The sequence below is a fragment of the Sapajus apella genome, unplaced genomic scaffold (assembly GCF_009761245.1).
Source record: "Sapajus apella isolate SASKATOON/1434 unplaced genomic scaffold, GSC_monkey_1.0 scaffold172, whole genome shotgun sequence".
Taxonomy (NCBI): domain Eukaryota; kingdom Metazoa; phylum Chordata; class Mammalia; order Primates; family Cebidae; genus Sapajus; species Sapajus apella.
The window spans coordinates 496,930-517,522 of record NW_022437112.1 but is presented as its reverse complement, the minus strand read 5'-3'; the positions used below and the strand labels follow the sequence as shown (position 1 = coordinate 517,522).

General features: G+C 43.5%; 1 protein-coding gene across 1 annotated transcript in view; it reads right to left on the bottom strand.

Annotated features, from left to right (window-relative positions):
- The window catches only part of MXRA5 (matrix remodeling associated 5), a 37,736-nt gene that overhangs the window by 9,430 nt on the left and 7,713 nt on the right, over positions 1-20,593 (bottom strand). Inside the window, exons 3-5 of the mRNA XM_032267773.1 lie at positions 13,742-13,871; positions 13,118-13,508; positions 4,205-9,154 (exon numbers count right to left, since the gene is read on the bottom strand). Of these exons, the coding sequence (XP_032123664.1) occupies positions 4,205-9,154; positions 13,118-13,508; positions 13,742-13,871 (5,471 nt within the window). The remainder of the gene's footprint in view (positions 1-4,204; positions 9,155-13,117; positions 13,509-13,741; positions 13,872-20,593) is intronic.

Below are 20,593 nucleotides of genomic sequence, written 5' to 3'. Positions count from 1 at the left end.
AAGAGGAAAGAAAGAAAGAGAGAGAGAGAGGGAGGGAGGGAGGAAGGAAAGAGAGAGAGAGGGAGGGAGGGAAGGAGGAAAGAAAGAAAGAAAAAGAAAGAAAAGATAAGAAAGGAAGGAAGGGAGGGAGGGAGGGAAAGAAAGAAAAAGAAAAGAAAAGAAAGAAAGAAAGATGGAAGGAAGGGAACGAAAGAAAGGAAGAAGAAAGAAAGAGAGGAGGGAAGAAAGAGAGAGAGAGAAAGAGACAAAAGAAAGAAAGAAAGGTAGATCGAATAGATTGATGGGGTCCTTCCCTGCTTGAGTTGAGCATGAACTCATGCTTCTCAGTGACATCTGACCTCTCACCACTCTAGCCAGTGGGTGGAGTCAGGGGACACAGGTCCTTCTCTCTCTCCACTTTCTATACTCTCCATATTTCACACTCTGTGACCTCCTGGGACTCTACCATCGTCCAAGTCTGTATTAATTGTGTGTTTCTGATGCTCTGGCATCCGGGGTTTTGCTGACCCTGGGGCAACTGCTCATCCCAAAGCTAGATAATTGCTAGAGACAGCAAACCAATCAGTTGTGAGTGCTCCTGGCATATGTAAACCAATCAATCCGGAGACCACACCCTAACCACCTCCTTTATTGGGCTGTCTGATTCCAGGTGACTATCCCCTAGCCTTAATTACTCCAGGGTCAGGTACCACACAACTAGAGACAGCCCCATGTTCTCCAGAGCCTGCTGACATTTTTCAAACTATTCAATTCTAAGCCTCGCCTGCTTCTTCCCATAGAAACCACACACACAAAAAACGGGCTTGCCCACCCTTTCCCCCATCTCTCTGCTTCCTAACCAAACGTGGTTCTTCCCTCTGTGGCCCTGCATGATGTTATGTGAACTGTGAGTAACAAACTATCTTTTCAATGGCGGTCATCTCCTGATCTGTTGGCCTAACCATACAGGCATGCAATGAAACTGTAAATGAGACCTCAAGCTCTCATAACATGGACTCCCTGTGACTTATAGAGATGCCCAAATTTATAAAACAGAACCAAGCAAGCATGGCAGAGTGAGAGAACAGCGATCCAACGCTGTTTGTTCTTGGAGCAGTATCTCTTGACAAGCAGCTTGCCAGAGACTTCCAGTCTGGGGTTTGAAAACCACCCAATCAGGGCTCATCTTTTTGGACTAGTCAGAACTAAACAAGTTTGAATTCTTAATTTGTGTAAATGGACCTGATTGGGAACCAGTGCAGGAGGTGTCTCTATTTTCTTTGTTCTTCAGAGAGCACACTTTTCACTTGCACTGAAGGCTATATCCACTCAATCTGCAGATTGTATCTTTTTAATTGAAAATAAAACTCCTCCTTTATCTTCCACAGATCTCAGGGACTTTTGTTAACAATGAAATATAATAATAAAACCCACATGTTTAAACAGGGGAGCCCAAGAGAGCCCTGAATTTTAGGACTCCTTCCTTTCGTCTCCCATGTTACTGAATCTTCCTGGGTCTGGACTTCTCCTGTGCACTATTCATTTCATTCTGATCAGTGCCTCAGACTCTTTTGCTAATGACTTTCTCTAAGGTGGGAGTTCACCCTCTGAATGAAGCTTCCAAATCCTGCAAGCTTGCCATCATTTCCATCCTCTAGAGGAACTCTTACTCTCTGAGAAGGTATCTAGTGTTCACCCACCTACAAAATCACTTGCTTTCGCTATGAAAATAATTTCATAGTGGATGGATTATTCCAGCACAGAACAGACATTGCAAAAAGGCCACTACTCTGGTGTGTTTACAGAAGCAACCAAGACCACAGCTGTCTCCTCCAAAACCAGGATTAGCAGCCAGGTGAGTCTGCCCAGCCCGCCGGGTCTTAGAGAGCAGGTATTGCTTGGTGCTGATATAATCTCCCTACTTTTCAGGCAATGCAGCTACGATGCCACCTAGCTTGGTGGCTGAGCCCTCCCAAATGACAGGTGACCAGGGGCATGGGCATGGGCACCCACCTGCTGACCCTCAGTCATGGAGTCCCACCTCCCCACTGAGGCATTTTATGATGCAGTGGTACAAGAGTGCCGGTCTTTCATTTGGCTTGGGATGAAAGAGAAGGACCACTGAAACCTCCTGCCAACCATCCTTATAGCTCCTGGGGCAATTACAGGGTAGCCTTCTATTTCTCTCTGATGCCTCAATAAGAGGGCTTAGTTTATCTGAAAACAAAGGCATGATAAAATCATGCCATCCACAACATTCAACTTCAACATTTTTGGACGTGAGCAAATCTCATTTGGCCATGCATTGAGAGGAATAGCTCTTGTCCAAAGACAAGAGCTAGCTAACAAATGAGCAGCCAGCATTAAGAGTTGATTACGGGAAATGTAGAAGACAAATGTGCATGAATGTCTGGTGAGGGGGCATAATCCAAAGATGCTCTGAAATGGCCCAGGGTGTGAAGGACCCTAAGGATTTATACAAATGGGATTTCCCAGAAGGAGAATGGGTTCCTTCAAGGACATACCTTTTTGGAATAAGAATCCTATGGTGTCCCCCATTTCCCACTTCCAGTAAAATTCATTATGAAATTATTATGAAAACCTATGACTTCACATGCTGAGCTTATCAAAGAAGTAAACAATTACCTAGGCTCAGAGTCTCTGGGAACCTCTGAAATACTTCCAACATTTGGGAGATAAAGCAGTACAAAGAAAGTACAGCTAAGTGCTAGTAGCATAAATTGTTTCTGTAGTATCCAAATGAAGGCAACACACACACACACACACACACACACACACACACTCCTCTGATCAGAATCCAGGGCTGAAGATACATTTGTGTTGAGAGAGAAGGAAAGAGAAAGGAGAAAAGGTACGGTCTTTTGTGCAGGCTGTGATTCTCCGTTTTCATTTTCTTCTGTAACCTAGAAATTGTTCTGCCATTCAGAGAAAGCAGATGGTCAATTTAGGAAGCTGGCTGCTCTTCGAATGTCTGTCTCAGGATTCCAGGTATAGACCATTTTTATGGGCTGAAATGTGTCCCTCCCAAATTTATACGTTGAAGTCCTAACACATTCTGTGTTGAAGGAACTCAGAATGTGACTGCATTTGGAGATAGGGTCTTTAACAAGGTGATTAAGATTAAATGAGGTAAGTAGGGTGGGCTCTAATCCCATAGGACTGGTGTCTTTATAAGAAGAGATTAGGACCCACACAAACAGAAATTCGACCATGCAAGGATGTAGGAAGAAGACGGCATCTACACCCCAAGGAGAGAGGCCTCAGAAGGAACCAATCTTACCAACACCTTGATCTTGGACTTCCAATATCCACAATTATGAGAAAATAACTGTTACTTAAGCTGTCCAGTTTGTGGTACTTTGTCATGGCAGTCCAAGCAGGCTAACACAATCATATGTCTAGGTTCAAATCTAAGAAGCATCTGATTAGCACTTGGAAGACTAGAAGCTGATCTCTGACCAAGCTGGGTTTACCTTTTCAAGCTGGTAGAAGGGAACGGGGGATTTACAGACCACATCTCACATCCACTTAGCCCTCATGTGGGTGGTTGAAGGCTTTTGTACTGAAAACAATGAGAGGTTCTCATGGAATATTCCAGACGTGGGTTATTCTCTAACTAAAGGACCTATCAGATGGTTCCATGACTCCATTTAAATCTCACATTCGTTCTAGTTCCTGGCTTCCTGTCCCTGCAAAGAAACAGGCTTAGATCTAAGTTTTCAGATGACTCCTCTCATCCTACCAATTCATTCTTTTCTGAGTTTCTGGTTGTGCCTAAAGTAAGACTCCAGTAACTTTCTCCTAAACAACCTCTCGTTCGGGTGTAGATTGGGTACACGTGGACATAAAGATGTGAAAAATAGACACTTGGGACTACCAGAGGAGAGAGAGAGGGGTGGCAAGTGCTGAGAAAACCACCTTTTGAGTGCTACGCTCGCTATCTGTGTAATGGGATCATTTGTACCTGAAACCTCAGCATCACACAACATATCCGTGTGACAAACCTGCACATGTTTTGGCATCTAAAATAAAAGTTGAAATTATAAAAATAAACACTTATTCAAGTAAAAAAAAATTCCTCAAAGGTGTTATAAAAATTCTGCTAATGTGTTTATGTTGTTTACCACATTCTTGTTTAATGTATTATATTGCTAGCCAATAAAATAAAAATTGACCAAAAAAAGTAGATGCTTAAACATGTTACCTGTGGAAACCTTTGTCCAAGTAATGAAAGGCTTGGGTTTCCCTGTTGCCTCACAGGGGAACACAGCGTCTGTCTCTGCAGTGGCAGACACCGTCTGTGGGGAATTGGTGAGGATTTGGGGCTTTTCCCCAAGCGACCAGAATTTGGAGGCAGGCGGACCTCCCGCAAAGAACTTTGAGCCGCTCTGGTGGAAGCTTCCTGAGGACTGGACAGAAGATGTTATGAAGGAGACAGAACTCTGGGTGGACGAGACCAGGGGGATATTCTGGAAGTTAGTTGAGGGTGACGCCGTGGTCCGTGGAGCGTGCAACAGGGGAGGTGCGGGAGGGCCGAAGTCCAGATGGAAGGTGCTATGGGAATGTATCCTGTTGTAGAGACCTGGATTAACTTTTCTTTCTCTCGTTACTGGGGCAGGAGAGGTGGGTAACTGGGGTTTCAGGGTGACTCCCAACTGTGGAAAAGAAAGAGTCCTGTTGGTAAAGAAAGGGAATCTTCCACTGGGATAATGAGGAATTCTTGGACTTAGAGGCTTTCCAACTGGGTTTCTTGCCTCAGGGATGTTATTTCCAAAGACTTTAGAGTAGCCATTGAGTTGCTCAGTTCTTCGGTGGGCAAACTTACTAGAAATGCTGGGTTTGGACACGTGTGATGGGAGAGGAGTTGTACTTGATAATCTTGGAGTTGTAAACTGTTTGCTCTCTGGCAAAGCCCTAGAAGGATATGTAGCTATTTCTGGTTTGTTAGTCCAGTGGAGAGGTGGCTGGAAAGTTACAAAGTATCTGAAGGCGCTTTCTGTGGACGTTTCGGGCGGCCTCACTGTTCCCCTTGGTAGGATGGGTTTGGCAGGGACTCTGGCTGGTTGATGAGAAGTTTGAACTCTTCCATCCTGGTGGTGGCTATCTGGGCTAGGTGGTAGAATCTTACTATCAAATTCTTGCTTTTCCAACTCCTGCTTTGCAGGCAAGTTAAATGCATCCTGGTTGGAAGAGGGAGTTGATAATTCATTTGGTCCTGACATATGCCGTGTTCCTTCATTGTTCACTGTGGCTGCTTGGGTTTCTGGATTCCCCACATAATTCAAGAAAACATTTTCCTTGGAATCTCTAGATGTTTCAGATGTTCTTGGAGTGAGACGTGCTGACTTTGTGGTGGCGGTTTGTCCCAAAGACATGAAAATTGTGGGTGGGGATGGGGATGCTGGCTCCTTCATCCAGGCAGGAGTAGGGATGTGATTCTGTGGTCTAGTTTCAGAACCAAGCACAGCCACCGTGGTTTCATGATGATCTGGACCACTGGTGGTGGTTTCTGCCTGACTCGAAGACACCTCCACTTTTATGCTTGAGAGAGTTGTGGAAGAATCAGGTTCTTCCTGTTGAAATGGTGTGGAGAATGTCACAGAGGACGAAAACTCAGAAGTAAAATCCACCTCCTCCAGCTCTTTAGGAAGGGGATGGTCTGTAAGGTTTTCCCCAGAAGTGGTAACAGGTATGTCTGTCTGCAGCCTCCCAGGCTGGGTTGTCCTTGTTGGGGTTCCTGGAAAGCCTACAGAAGAGGATTCTTCCTTAAATTCTCCCACAGTGGAGACCAAGGAGTGAGAAGTTGATAGGACATTAGTGATTGATCCACCGGGGGCTAAAGTATCACTTTTATATTTGTTGACATTTGTGGAAACATCATCCTTAATTTCTTTTCCATCTGATGTGGATTTATATGTGATTGTAAGTGTCTCTTGGACTTTATGGTAAGATGAATATATTTTTGTGGTGGTTGTCATGTAATCTGAGGAATCATAAGGGTCCTCAGCTTTCAGAGAAACAGTTCTAGGCAAAAGCATAGTTTCTGAACTGGGAGTAACAAAGTTTCCATGTTTATTTTCTGGAGGAGAAGAGCTGGGCTTGGATGCAGATGCTCTTGCCCTCACTGCAGAAGGGGTATGTTGATGTTTATTTGGCCTCTTCCCGTGTTTTCTCCGTGAGGTTCCCTTGGATGTGGGTTCTGCATTCTTCTCCATTTCTAACTGTTTGGGAGTATTAACTGTGTTATCCACCCAAGATGTAGGAACCAGAGAACTCTCCACTTGATTTGAACTCTTAATTTCAGGTGCTTGAATTGGTTGAGTAGAAAAAGTCTCTGATGGGGCAAAAGTTGTGGGTGGGGTTTGCTTGTGCCGGTGGCGGAATTTGTGGGGGCGTAATCTTCTTCTCCCATTGGGTCTCCTCCGAGAAGGGTGAGTGGTCATGGTCGATGATGAAGCAACTTTTTGCCATGGTGTTGTTGCTGTTGTAGTGTCTTTGTCTAGCAGGGTGCCAACTGTGGTTTCTGCAGGCTTCTTAACTGGAGACATACTGCTCGTTATACCCAGTGTGGACTTAGGCGAAGTGCTGGCTTTGCTCTCTTTCCCCTCACTCTCAGAACTTGTGGAGGGTGTGGGGTCTCCCTCTAGCATATCTCCTCTCTGTAGTGTCTGAGACTTCTCCTTCATACCCTTTTTAATCAATAAGATGTCTTGAGTGCTTAAACTACTTTTCACAAGCTGGATGTCGTCTGTCGGTCCTTGTAGATGTAATTGGCCTGGGACATCTGGTTCCCCTACAGTAGAATCCTCAAATGACTGTAATGTACTGGAGTCAGCCACCCACATGGTGGGGGTTGGAGTACGGTATGCAAAGGTGTCTTCTTTCATCTTATCCTCATCTGGTTGTGAATTAGTCTCCAAATATGGGTCAAAGTATTGCATAGGCTCAGACTCAGCCAAGGAGACAGTATCCAGTGGAGGCTCATATTCACTGGATGTGGGCTCTGGCACGGATCCAACATCTGCTGTAGACCAAACCTCTGTTGCTGTCTCTTCATGGGTGGTCTCTTCGTAGACTGCGTCTAAGGTGTACAGAGTAGGAGATGGTTCATAAGACTCAGATGTAAGTGTAGGGGCTGCAATCCACTTCAGGTCACCTTTGGTGGAAGTTATCTCCTTAGTCTTCTCGGAAAACTCATCAAAAACTTCTTCCAGAGGTGTGCTTGCTACTTTGTGTTCAACAAGAATAACTCCACTGTGGTTGTGTTCTAGCCCCATACTGGCTGAGGAAATGGTACTCAAAATGTGTTCTTCTTCACCAAGTAGAGGTACATCTGCCGAGGATTCTTCAGCACTGGTTGCCATCTGCACAGGAGATGTTGAGGGGGGAGAAACAGCAGCCAAAGGTGGTGTGACTTCTAGATTTAAGGATGGAGGAGTTGTGGTTTTAATGACCTGGGGTACTTCTGTGCCCTTAGGGAGATTTTTCCCACGAACTTTGGCTAAAATATCAGCCCAGTGCTCCGGATTAATCTGTTTGTTTGCCATGTTTATCCTTCGTCTAGATTCAAACCCTCTGCGACCTTCTGCAACATTGGTCTCTGGTTCTTTTTCCGAATGTTTCCAGAGTTTCAGCTTTCTTCTCCCTTTCTTGGCTTTCTTGTCTCCATTGATGGCATCATCCTTTGTTTTCAGGAACACTTCTTGGTCAGTTGGATGTAGAAGTTTTCTTGAAGTGTTCTCTTCATCTCCCATGCCTGAGCCTCCTTCATCCTCCACGATGCCTTCTCTCACTCTGGAAAGAGCCTTTGCACCGGGGCGTCTGCCTTTTTTGGATGACCAGCCAGACTCTTTCTTGGTCACTGTGATTCCTACCATAAAATGGTCTGCTCCTTGCTGATTAACAGCCACACATGTGTAGTAACCACTATCACTGACTTGGACCTTTGGGATCGAAAGAGTTCCATTTGGCAGCATGTATACGTGTGATGTGTTAGCCAAATCATTAATTATCTTTCTGTTTGGAAGAATCCAGCTAAAGTGGGCTTCAGGTATTGCTAAAGCATTGCAAGGCAACATTACCGTCTCCCCTGGGTTCTTGCCAATTGTCACTGTGTCTCCGTCAGCTGGCTGAGTGGAGGGAGACTGCACGAATACCCTATATACCATGCGGTCCATTTCATCCCTCACTTGAGCAATGCACTGGTACATGCCCGAGTTGGATGGCTCCATGGACTTGATCCTCAGCCAGCCACTGCTGAGAATGGAGAACTTGCTGTCTGGGTCATCCATGGGCGCTTTCAGGATGGAACCATCTGGAAGCACCCAGAAGATAGACGGACTCTCAGAAGCTTTCACATTGCAGCTCAGCTGGCATGGACCCCCTTCCAGGACAATCTGAGATCTTTGCACAGCTCCACTAGGCTCAATCATTACCCAGCTTCTGCCTCGAGCCTGCCTTGTATCTTTGGTGGATATTGTTTGAGAATACTGGGTGTAATAGGAAAGTAGCACCTTCTTGGCCGTACTCTGACGTCGATTCAGCTGGATATCTATAGACGGCTGCATGACCCATTCTGGTTCTGCAATAACCTGGGCTCTCACGCCTGTGTAGTAAAGAGCTTCCTCATCAGCATCCTGCCTGTACTGGTAGCTGACTCTGGGGTCTTTGCTGAGCATGAGCTCTCTGTGTAGCTTCACGGGAACTTCGCTGTAGTATGCTATCAATTTCCATAGCTTTTCATAGTTTTCCCGAGTCATCGGACACTCCAAGTCCAAGGCAACTGTTGCATTTATGTCAATATCTGGAGGATCTGTTTGATTCAAGTGAATTTTGTACACATTCATTGGTTTCTTGATGTCACAGACCAAGTTCACCATGTTCCCATGCTCGTCGGTCATATTCAAAGAGATGCTCCACTGGGGGAGTTGGAATTTCTCCAGGGTGAGCTGGGTATTACCATCCTCTTCTTGTTCTTGCTCCTCCTCAAAACTCATGCTCCTGTTCTGTCTCAGAGGAGACTCTATGGAAGGCTTCAGACAAGTCATGTCCCTCAGCTTGTGAATCTCATGTTTGTACAACTTCTTTGGACTGGAGCACATTGCACACAACTGACCACCTTCATAAGCTTTGTCCTTTTTACACTTCAGAATTCCTAAAAGAAATAAACAAATAGACACTCGATAAGTTAAGGAGCCAAAGAATGGCATGCCTTGCACATGGCCAGAGGATACAGCCTATGTTTGCGTCTTTATCACCCAGCTGCAACTCCGTAAATGATGAATCCCATACATGAGTTGCCTTTGAGGCTTCATGTTAAACCACAGTTTTAGCACACTGTGTGATAACTAACAGGCACTTTATAACTGCTTAACCATGAATAATAATTTTTAATTAAAAATATCTTAAAATACTTACTAATGAGTATTTAAAAATATTTCTAAGTTAAAGAAAACAACTTCATTTGCATACATTATGCAATGTGCCTTCTGTGGAAGTTCAGGAGAATCTATATAGATAACTGCAAACTGAGGAAACATTTCTAGGTAAAAGGATGAATCTTTGCATGTATCACGTCATATCTACTTTTTGTTGTTTGTTCATCTTGATATATATATCAATATATATACAAAAATATCTTCACATATATCTATATATATACTAATATGTATCTATCTTAAGCGATATATTTATACCTATTAGGTATTTATATAATATATAGATATACATCTATCACAATATATAAACATATTGATATAGCAATAACATATTAATATGTAGCTATATATTGACATATAATCAATGTATATTTATATCTAAATAATATATAAATACATATGTGGATATAAATATATAAATCTGTGAAAGCATTTTCAGGTAAAAGGAAGAATCTTTGCCATGTATTATATCATATTTACCTTTTTTCATCTTGATATAACAATATGTAAATATATAGATGTACATATATATTTATAAATAAATATATAATCAATAGATCTATAAATAAATATATAATCAATATTTATAAATTTATTTATGTAAAAGTATGTAAGTATATTTATATTATAAATAATCCATAAATTTATAATATATATTTTATATATTTATATATAAATATGCGTAATTGATATATATCTATCTAGGTAACTGTATCTATATTTATAACTCTCTATATATTTATAACAAACACTTCACAGAGTGTTTGCTTTTGAGTTCACATTGCACTCTTGGTCTCCTGGACATGAAATCCTCTGGAATTTTCTCCGTTCTTTCTGGCCACAACTCGGTCTCAGCCACTGCTTCCTCCTCCTCCTCTGCCTGTGTCTTTGCTGACTGGGTCTTCCTTGACTTGGTCCTAAGCCCCTTTCCTTCCTGGTCTGCTCCAGCATCAATGGCGTCTCCCACATGTGTGGTTCCAATTACCATCCACCCGCCAGTGATGACTACCATATGTGCTTCTCCAGTCCAAACATTCCCTGAGTTCCACATCCCATGGCCTCTTTGACATGTCTATTTAGATAGCAGGAAGGCTCCTTGAACTGACATCTATGAAACAAACTTATATTCTCTTCCTGCCCTAAATGTAGAATCTTATGCCTTGTTCTGTCTCAGTAAGTGATGCCATTCTGTCTCTGCTTGGGGAAACTGGAAGACTAGGAGTTTTTCCTGGCAGTCCTCTGCCCACTTCTGCCCATTCCCATTGGGAATAAGCCAGTCATACTTCTTGGTCTATGACTTGGAGAATTATAAAGCTCCTAACTGGCTTTGCCGTCTTTCCTTTTGCCCTCCTGACCACAGTTTTCTATGTGACTTTCCAAGTAAACACCTCAAAGTACAAACAGAATTGTTTTGCACATCTCCCCAACATGCATACTCACACTCACACTCATGCATACACACATACATGCTGTAAAACAAAGCAGCAAACATAAGAAGCAGCATTTCACAAAATCCTTGGCCAGATGAATTTCATGGCTCAGTGAATGAGCACAATCTCTAGAAGAATGCCCTGAAGGTGATGAGCAGGATGGAGCACAGGTCCACATGTCTCTTGCCTGAATCACTGCACTTCTAGAAAAGAGGAGTTCAATGCTCGTAGGCCTTGCCTCTTTCCACGTATAAGATAGTGACTCTGCCTCTCTGTAATCTATAACCAGATGTCCCCTGGCATCCAAACTTTGATGAGAATCAGCTCTAATGTAAATTCTGAACGCATCTGATGTGAATTCTGACCACATCTGATGTGACTTCTGAGCACCTGCAGAAGCTCCAGCACCTGACTCTCTGAAAGATTCTGGGATTGCAATCTTTAGAAAGGATCACTACATAAAACTAACTCTAATACTTTAAAATCTTGGCTTTTCTTTCACATACATGCAAATCCCACATAGGCAGATGTACACACATGCGCACAAACACATACATGCATAGGCATGCACACACAAAGACATGCATGTGTAATCTCCAGTCAGTAGCAGAGATGGTCTTTGCCCTGCAAAGTTTGATGGATCGACATCCATAATGTTGTGTTGGTGCTATAAAATAGCCATCCGAGTGCATTTTCAGGCCTTCCTGCATCCCATGGGGTGTGGGGACTGTTTCCCCCCAATGGAATGTGAGTGGAGGAGGCATGTGTCTTCTCTGGTTAAGACCATTCACAAATGGGTGTACCTCTGTCTTTCTCCCATCCATTGCTTGAGGGTCTCTTGGAATGAACCTCTAAAAGCTGAGAAAAGGCAAGCCCCTTGAACATCTAGCAGTAAAGACTCCCAAGCAGGCAACTGAGCAAATCTAATAATGTTGAGTTGGAAATAAGTTTAGAAGCTGCAAGGAACAGAAGGGAAGACTGTGTGGCTAGAAATGGATAAATAAGAAGAACAATGGGAGCACCATGCCAGAGGATGGTGGGGACAGGTAGAGTGACCATTGTGTGGAGACTTCTTGGAGGCAATATGCAAATGTGCGTCTTATACTAAAAGCAATGGAAATCAGTTATGCAGAGGTGTGGCCTGGCTGGATGCACATTCTGCAAAAATGTTCTCACTGCTTTGTAGAGAGTGGATGGGAAACAGGCTGTCAAGGCCACGGGGAGGCTTGCTTAGAATGTGCCCCCTTCCCACCAGAGAGAGAAGAAAAGGAGCTTGATCCAGGCTAGTGGCTGTGAGAATGGAGTTAAGAAAATAGATCCAGGATATGGTAAACACAACGCAATCTGAGGATGGGGATAGGTTGCAAGGAAGGGCTTAGAGAAGCTGGAGAAAGGAGGGAAGGAAGGAAAAGGGGAAGGAAGGGAGAGGGAGGAATGGAGGAAGGAAAAGGGAGAAGAAAGGAAGGAAGGAAGGAAGGAAGGAAGGAAGGAAGGAAGGAAGGAAGGAAGGAAGGAAGGAAGGAGAAAAGGAAGGAAGCAGGGAGGGGAGAAAGGAGGGAGGGAGGGAAGGAGGAAAGAAAGGAAGGTGGGAAGCAGGGAGGGAAGAAGAGAAGGAAGGACGAAGGAAGGAAGGAAAGGAGGAAGGAGGAAGGAAGGAAGGAGGAAGGAAGGGAGGGAGGGAAGGATGGAAGGAGAAAAGGAGTAAAGGAAGGAAGGAGAGAAGGAGGGAAGGCACCACAATCTACTTTGCTGCAACTCCTACACATAAGTCCTGGTGGTTGTCACAGCTCTCTGGATCAATACTGAGCACTGCTTCCCTGTCTATAAAACAATGACCTCGTAGCCACTCCTCCTACCAGCCTGCTCTTTTCCAAGCATCCTTTGTGACTTCCTTATGAAACATGCATTCACAGCCCTTTCCCAGTCCCAGTTTCCCACATTAAGGGGCAGTCCAAGGCTGGCATGATCCTCCAGATATCCATTCCATGGCAACCCATGTCAACCACATGTAACTGATTACATGAGCACTACGTTTCACCAAGAGATAACTGCATTTGCATTGGGGAATAAATGTGTCTCAACATTTAAGTGGTAACATTTAAGGTGTGAGTTCCTGTCCTACTGACTGGATGCTCAGATTTCACCCAAGGCAAGATGAATAAGTCAACATAAGAACCTTGGAGAACGGACTGTCTCCAAAAAGATAAAAGAGTGTGCAGCTAGGAGTGCTCTGCTCTCCTCTCTTCTTACCTCTGGATTTTGCATCCCATTCCAAAAACCAACGCATCTCACAATCGCAGGTCCACGGATTTCCCTGCAAGTAAAGATTCTCCAGAAGTGGCATGTTCTGAAGCATGGTGGCGGGAAGGGTTCTAATCATGTTCTCTGCTAAATAGAGGTGTCTTATGGTGGAGATTCTGAAATAATCCAGAAACACGAATGTGGAGAAAGTGCTGGGGTGCAGCTGGTAGAGCAGATTTCCTTCCAAATGGAGCAGCCTCAGGGACATTAAGCCATTGAAAGCTTGCGGGTGGATAAACTCGATCTTGTTGTGGTCAACATGCAGCCTCATTAAGTTAGAGAGACCCTGGAAGGTCTGTCCTGTGATGGCTCTCAGCTTGTTGTAGCTGAACTTGAAAACCTACAAGGACAGGGGAAAACAAAACAGAACAAAAGCATCCTGTTTATAGTTTAAAAAGCCACAACCCCAAACAGAAACCAGTACAAAGGGCTGGAGACTAATGTCATGAAGCTGGCCTTTTATGTAAAAAGTAACCATTGTATTGATCATTAAGGAGAATGACATAGTTTCCATTTTTTATTACTGGTCCTAGAGGACGCAATTAGTGATGCTTATAAAAGCTGTGGGTTTACCTGGAGAGAACTGAGGTCTCTTAAAGCTCCATCAGGGATGCTTGGGATCTCATTGCCATGAATCATAAGTAGCTCCAACTTGGTCAGTCCTGCAAATGAGGTTTCTGACAGGGCCTGTATGCTATTAAACCTAAACAATAATAATAATAATTAAGATAAGAAACAGCAAATACTTAACTCCCATATGAGAAACATTCCCTAGCCTGCCCAAGAGCAAAGTAGTAAAATGGTGAGTCTTTTTATTTATTTATTAGAGACAATCTTACTCCGTCATCCAGGGTGGAGTGTAGTGGTGCATTCGTAGCTCACTGCAGCCTCCACCTCCCAGGTTCCAGCAATCCTCCTACCTCAGCCTCCCTAGTCGCTGGAACTATAGGCACAGGCCACCATCCACAGGCTGATTTTTTAATTTTTTGTTTGTAGAGACAGGGCCTTGCTATGTGCCCAGGCTGGTCTGGAACTCCTGGCCTCATGTGATCCTCCTGCCTGGATCTCCCGAAGTGCTGGGATTACAAGTATGAGCCACTGCAGCTGGCCATGAAACAGTGATTCTGAGGTTATAGGGTGCCATTCCCAAAGACATTTATCCCTTTGTTTCCCCTGTCTATCTCTGGAGTCAAGAAGAAAGTGACACATATTTATTTGTCTTCCTTCTGTTAAGGAACATTCAGGGAGAACTTTGACTTGGAATATGCTAATGTGGTCAGGAGGGTATGTGATGTCCATCAATAGGATTTAGAATTCAACGTGAGGCTGTTCCACATGTCTATTTCTTGGAAACTCTGTGCTGAAGTGGCAGTAATAAGGAGGGTCACACAACTAGCAGGGATGGGAAAATCCACAGCATTGGAATTCGCTTTGAATGTGGTAAGAAAGGAGAGAGCTCCGTGCTAACGGCCAATAGAAACATTGACCTCAGACATCGACACTTATTTCCCATGGACAGGATGCCATGTCTGATGGATGGTATTTGTAGACATGCTAGGTTTCTTTTTTTTGTTTTTTCCCGTAACCTGTCCTCAAGGTGAGATTTTTTTGTTTTTAAGTTTTGTTTTTTTTGTGTTGCATATACAATTGTCAAGATGCTTTTTTGACCAATATAGAAATTTCTCACTGCCATATTGATAACAGCATAAACAATGCTTAAACTTGATCCCTGGATAAGCAATTTGAAAAGTGAATAGACAAGCCTGCACACTGTTACCATAAATCACTGCTTCTGCTGAGATATAACACTTCTAGCCTGATATCATTGATCACTTCTCCTTATCACCTAAATAAAAGGAAATCAACTAGCAGAGAACACAGGTGAACAGCTCATAGCTAAATGCAGCAGATGCTAGCATGGTCCAGTTTTCTCATACTCATATGCGCCCAAAGCTGGACTACAATTCAAAAGGCAACAGGAACACCGGGTTCGGCGTAACTCCCCTAAGAACCCGCCTTAGGAAGCACCTTTCCGCTACAAAGTTTTCAGAGCAGGACATTTATAAGCTCTACCCTCAAAAACCAACCTTGGCCGGGCGCGGTGGCTCACGCCTGTAATCCCAGCACTTTGGGAGGCCGAGGCGGGTGGATCACGAGGTCAAGAGATCGAGACCATCCTGGTCAACATGGTGAAACCCCGTCTCTACTAAAAATACAAAAAATCAGCTGGGCATGGTGGCGCGTGCCTGTAATCCCAGCTACTCAAGAGGCTGAGGCAGGAGAATTGCCTGAACCCAGGAGGCGGAGGTTGCCGTGAGCTGAGATCGCGCCATTGCACTCCAGCCTGGGTAACAAGAGCGAAACTCCGTCTCAAAAAAAAAAAAAAAAAAAACCAACCTTGATTGCTTCAAACTCTTCAAAGACCTTCTTTCGTAATTGCATTCTTCTTTTTAAGACCAATTTATGCAAAGAAAACATCAGATGGAACAAATGCATCCCACCTCCTATTGAAATAATGTTGTACAGATTCAATGTGGTATATGCGGAAATATAGTAAAAGTTGATCCTATTTCCTATTCATCATTATGACTCATGCAGTTAATGAATAATCACATAAACAGTTTCTGTCTTCTTGATTACATGACATTTTCCACTCTTCTTTTTAGTGCATTACTCCAGTGTTTTGTCAGCTAAGCTCTGCTTTATTTAACACTGGTGAGAGGTAAAATATTTAAAGAATTGCGCTCACAGCTATTTGTGCACCTTATGAACATACTTTGGATTCCATAGAAGGTGGGACACTAGCTGGAATTGAGCCTGGTCCCCTTTGTGTTACTTTTTGCCCTTTATCACCTAAACCCCACGAAGCAGGCTAATTTCCCACAGCAGGAACTGAGATTCAAAAAAGTTTCCAAGCCTGGCATGGCGGCTCATGCCTGTATCCCAGCACTTTGGGAGGCTGAGGCAGGAGGATCGCTTGAGCCCAGGAATTCAAGACCAGTCTGAGCAACATAGTGAGACCTCATCTCTACAAAAAGTACAAAAATTAGTTGGCTGTGGTGGTGCATGCCTGTGGTCCCAGCTACTCGGGAGGCTGAGGAAGGAAGACCACTTGAACCCAGGAGGTTGAGGCTGCAGAAAGTCAATTGTGCCACTGCACTACAGCCTGAGCAACAGAGCAAAACTCATGTCAAAAAAAAGAAAAAAAAAAGTAAGAGAGAAAAAAAGAAACTTTCCAAACTTTTTGAGTAATAAGGAAAAAGGGGGTTAAACCATGCAATGTTCCATTCCAAAGTCTTTTTCCCTATTACCTAGTGGTACGTTGGTCTTACTAAAACGAGATGGGAACTTAAATATTCCACAAACAAACACAGTAACAACGGCAGTGATGTCCCGCTTACAGAGAAGAGGAGACTCACACAAGACATTGAATGCATTCAAGAATACAGTGAGAGTAAAATCCAGGTATCTTGAAACCAAAGCTTCTACGTGCACTCAGATGCTGTTAATTGAGGTGGGAGAAGCTATCAATATCTACTTGACATTCCATTTTATTTAGTGAGTTCAAATGTATGTAATCACGGTGCAAAACTCCCCAGAAGATAGTGCTGCAAAGACAAGTGAAATTCAAGGGCATGAAGCTTTATTTCATGGTGTTAAGGACCGTGAACCTCCTCAGTAGGCAAAATTCCAAGTAAGAGAAGAAAGGTGCATTTTTTGCAATTATGAGTTTAGCAGTTTCCTGCGGAGTATAATAAAGGAGAAGGAAGGTGTTGACTACTGCAAGCTGGGTGGTGAATGGAGGTCCCAGTGTGTTGAGGTGACATCCTTAGAGGTGAGATAGAGCCGTTTAAGACAGAGTGTGGCTCTGTCGCCCAGGCCAGAGTGTGGTGGCACAGTCTTGACTCACTGCAACCTCTGCATCCTGGGCTCGAGCCACCCTCCCGCTTCAGTCTTCTTACTAGCTGAAACTGCAGGCACCCGCCACCACACCTGGCTAATTTTTGTATTTTTAGTAGAGACAGGGTTTCACTACGTTGCCCAAGCTGATCTTTCGATTCTGAGCTCAAGTGATCCACCTACCTTGGCCTCCCAAAGTGCTGGGATTACAAGTGTCAGCCACCACACCTGGCCAAGCCTCATGTTTTGAGGTCAGACACACTTCACGTTGCCTGCTAGCTATCCCAGAGAAAAATCGAGCTTTTGGGAAGCTCAAATTCTTCATTAGTAATGCTAATGAGGATTCTTTTTTCAGAGGGCCGTGTGTGGGTTAAAGAACATAACGTCTGTAGCCGCTCAGATGTTGCCCTGTGTCAAGGACTGCTGCAGGGTTTCTGGAGGAAATAGGTATGGCAAGGCACCAGGGAGATCAAAGGGAAATACACAAAAAGAGACATGATGAGAATCTGCGAGTTAAAAGTAGCAACTAAAATGTAGTTAGGCAGGGGAATAATGAGCAATATGTCATAGGAATAAAGACATTCAATGAAAACATAAATATTCAGATGTTCCAAAAACTGATACATACTATGAATAATGTAAAAATCATACGAGAATCATAATATTCATAAATACGTCCATTCAGTGATTTTTCTCAGAGACACTCAAATGACCAATTTCAGACCTGATTTCAGCTAACTCCAGAGTAGAAATTTACCTGATACATTTCTAATTCCTTCTTTGTCGCATTACCTTTCAAGGAACTTTGCACCGTAATTCCATGTTTGAACTTACTAAATAAAACAGAGTGTCAAGTAAATATTGATAGCTTCTCCCGCCTCACTTAATGGTCTCTGAATACAAGGTGAAGCTTTGGTCTCAAGATACGTGTACTTAACAATAGTCACTGTGTATTCTTGGTTGGATTCAGAGTATTCCATGAGTCTCCTCTTGTCTATAATGGGGGCATTATTGTTGTTGCTGTGTTTGCAGGGTTTTAAAGTTCCTATCTTGTGGGTAAATGAAGTGTCAATCATGGATAATGATCATCCTAAGTTGCCATATTTATTTTTATTTTATTTAATTATTCATTCATTCATTTGAGATGGAGTCTTGCTCTGCCACCCAGACTGGAGTGCAGTGGCACAATCTTGGCTCATTGCAACCTCTGCCTCCCGGGTTCAAGCAATTCTCTAGCCTCAGCCTCCTAAGTAGCTGGGACTACAGGTGCCAGCCACCACACCTGGCTAATTTTTGTATTTTTAGTAGAGATGAGGTTTCATCATGTTGGTGAGGCTAGTCTTGAACTCTCGACCTCAGGTGATCCGCCTGCCTCGGCCTCCCAAAGTGCTGGGATCGGCCGCCATTTTTATCTTTAAGAGAATACCTTGTTTCTTCTTATTTAAGCAGAAGGACAGATGATCTAGCAGACAAGAGAGGGCCAAGAAAGTCTTACAGGGTGGGTTTGCTGATGGCATCCTCAGAATTGTTCACAGGTTTTTGTTTGACTGAATTACCAACCATGAGGAATCATGCAATGCACGTGAGTGAGAAGCAAAGAGAGTCTAAATGTACATTTCAGAGACGCCAACTACAGAGTAGAAGTCTACCTGACACATTTTCTCACTCACTCTTTAAATCGACTTTCTGCGAAATCACTATGCAGTGGCAGTAACCATTGCTCAAGACGCACACCACAAAAAGGAATGAAGCTCTGACACAGGCTACAGTGTGGTGACTCTTGGAACCTGTGGTTCACTAAAAGAACCCACTTCAGGTCATCTATTGCAGTGGTTCCCAAACCCCGGGCCACAGACCAGTACTGGACCGGTTAGGAACCGAGCTGCACAGCATGAGGTGAGAGGGTGGGTGAGCCAGCAAAGCTTCATCTGTACCTGCAGCCATTCCCCATCGCTGGCATTACCGCCTGAGCTCCACCTCCCATCAGATCAGCGGTGGCATTAGATTTTCATAGAAGCACAACCCCTACTGTGAAGTGCCAGGGATCTAGGTTGTACGCTCCTGCTGCGAATCGAATGTTTGATGTTCTGTCACTGTCTCCTTTACCTCCACATGGAACTGTCTAGCTGCAGGAAATGAGCTCAGGGCTCCCATTGATTCCGCATTATGGTGAGTTGTAGAATTATTTCATTATATATTACAGTGCAGTTATAATAGAAATAAAGTGCACAAAAATGTAATGCGCTTGAATCACCCCCAAACCACTCCCCTCCCTGTCTGTGGAAAAATTATCTTCCATGAAACTGGATCCTGGTGCCAAAAAGGTTGAGGGTCACTCATCTATTGTATAATTCCATGCCTATGAAATGTTCAGAATAGTCAAATTCATAGAGACAGAAAACAAAGCGGTGGTTCCCAAAGCCTGGTGGAGGAGAGCGGGTGGAGAATGACTGCTTAACCCATATGAGGTCTCCTTTTGGGGTGGTGAAAATGTTTCTAACAAGATAGAAATAATGGATACACAGTAGTATGAAGGTGCTAAATGGCACTGAATTGTAGAGCCTACAAGGGTGAATGCCATGTCATTGGAATTTTACTTTAAAAAATTGCATAAACATTGTACAGCTCAGCTTTGTATGTGCCTTCAGGATTAGTTGACTCTGAGAACAAGCTTAATTCGTTTTAAGATGGAGACATAAAAGGAAAAATAAGGCAGGTTCTGTTTGAACTTCCCTCAATATAAAGCAATGTCTGCTACAGATTCCACGTGCACGGATTCATTCTGCAATGCAGTTGCAGCTATAATTTGACCTTTGTGTGTCTGCAAGTTACTATTCTGGGTGTGTCAATAAAATAGGCAAGGGCTCAGCTCTCCTAGCAAGAAGGATGACTAAAAAAGTAAAAATAATAAAAAAGATTTTTTCAGGCAGTTGTAAATTTCATAAGGAAATAATTAAATGACAGGAAGGAGAGTAGAAGGGGTTTGATGGGCCAATGTCTCTGGCAGGACTCTCTGGGGAGCTGAGATTTGAAGTAGGGCTTAAGCAACAAAGGGGTGTGACCGTGTACACCTACACCTCTCTTGGGGCAAGGCATTCCCAGTGGAAGAAGGCACCCAGAGATTTTCATTGTTTTATGCAAAGGCCCATTGTTTGGTTTGTTATCCCTAATTAGGAACTTGGTTTGGGTGCTGTGTCAGTGTTTCACTCCATTATTGCTTGACTTACAGTTCATTCACTTTCTTAACTCTCTGCTCCAAGATGCCTCCTTGTATTTCCAGAGATTCATTCTTGGTCCACTTGGGCATGACCTCATCATTTTAGAAGAATATTCCATGGCAGACAATTAGTTAGCTCTCTGGTATTTTGCTGTTTGCCATAAACTTCAGAGTTATTGGTCATCTTTCTGTTCCTTAGACTCAATGAGCTTGCACGCTTTATGGCACGGTCATTGATTTGTTCTCTATAGAGATGCTGCTCAAGATCCTGTAATGCACAGGATGGCCCCTGCAACCCAGACAGATTC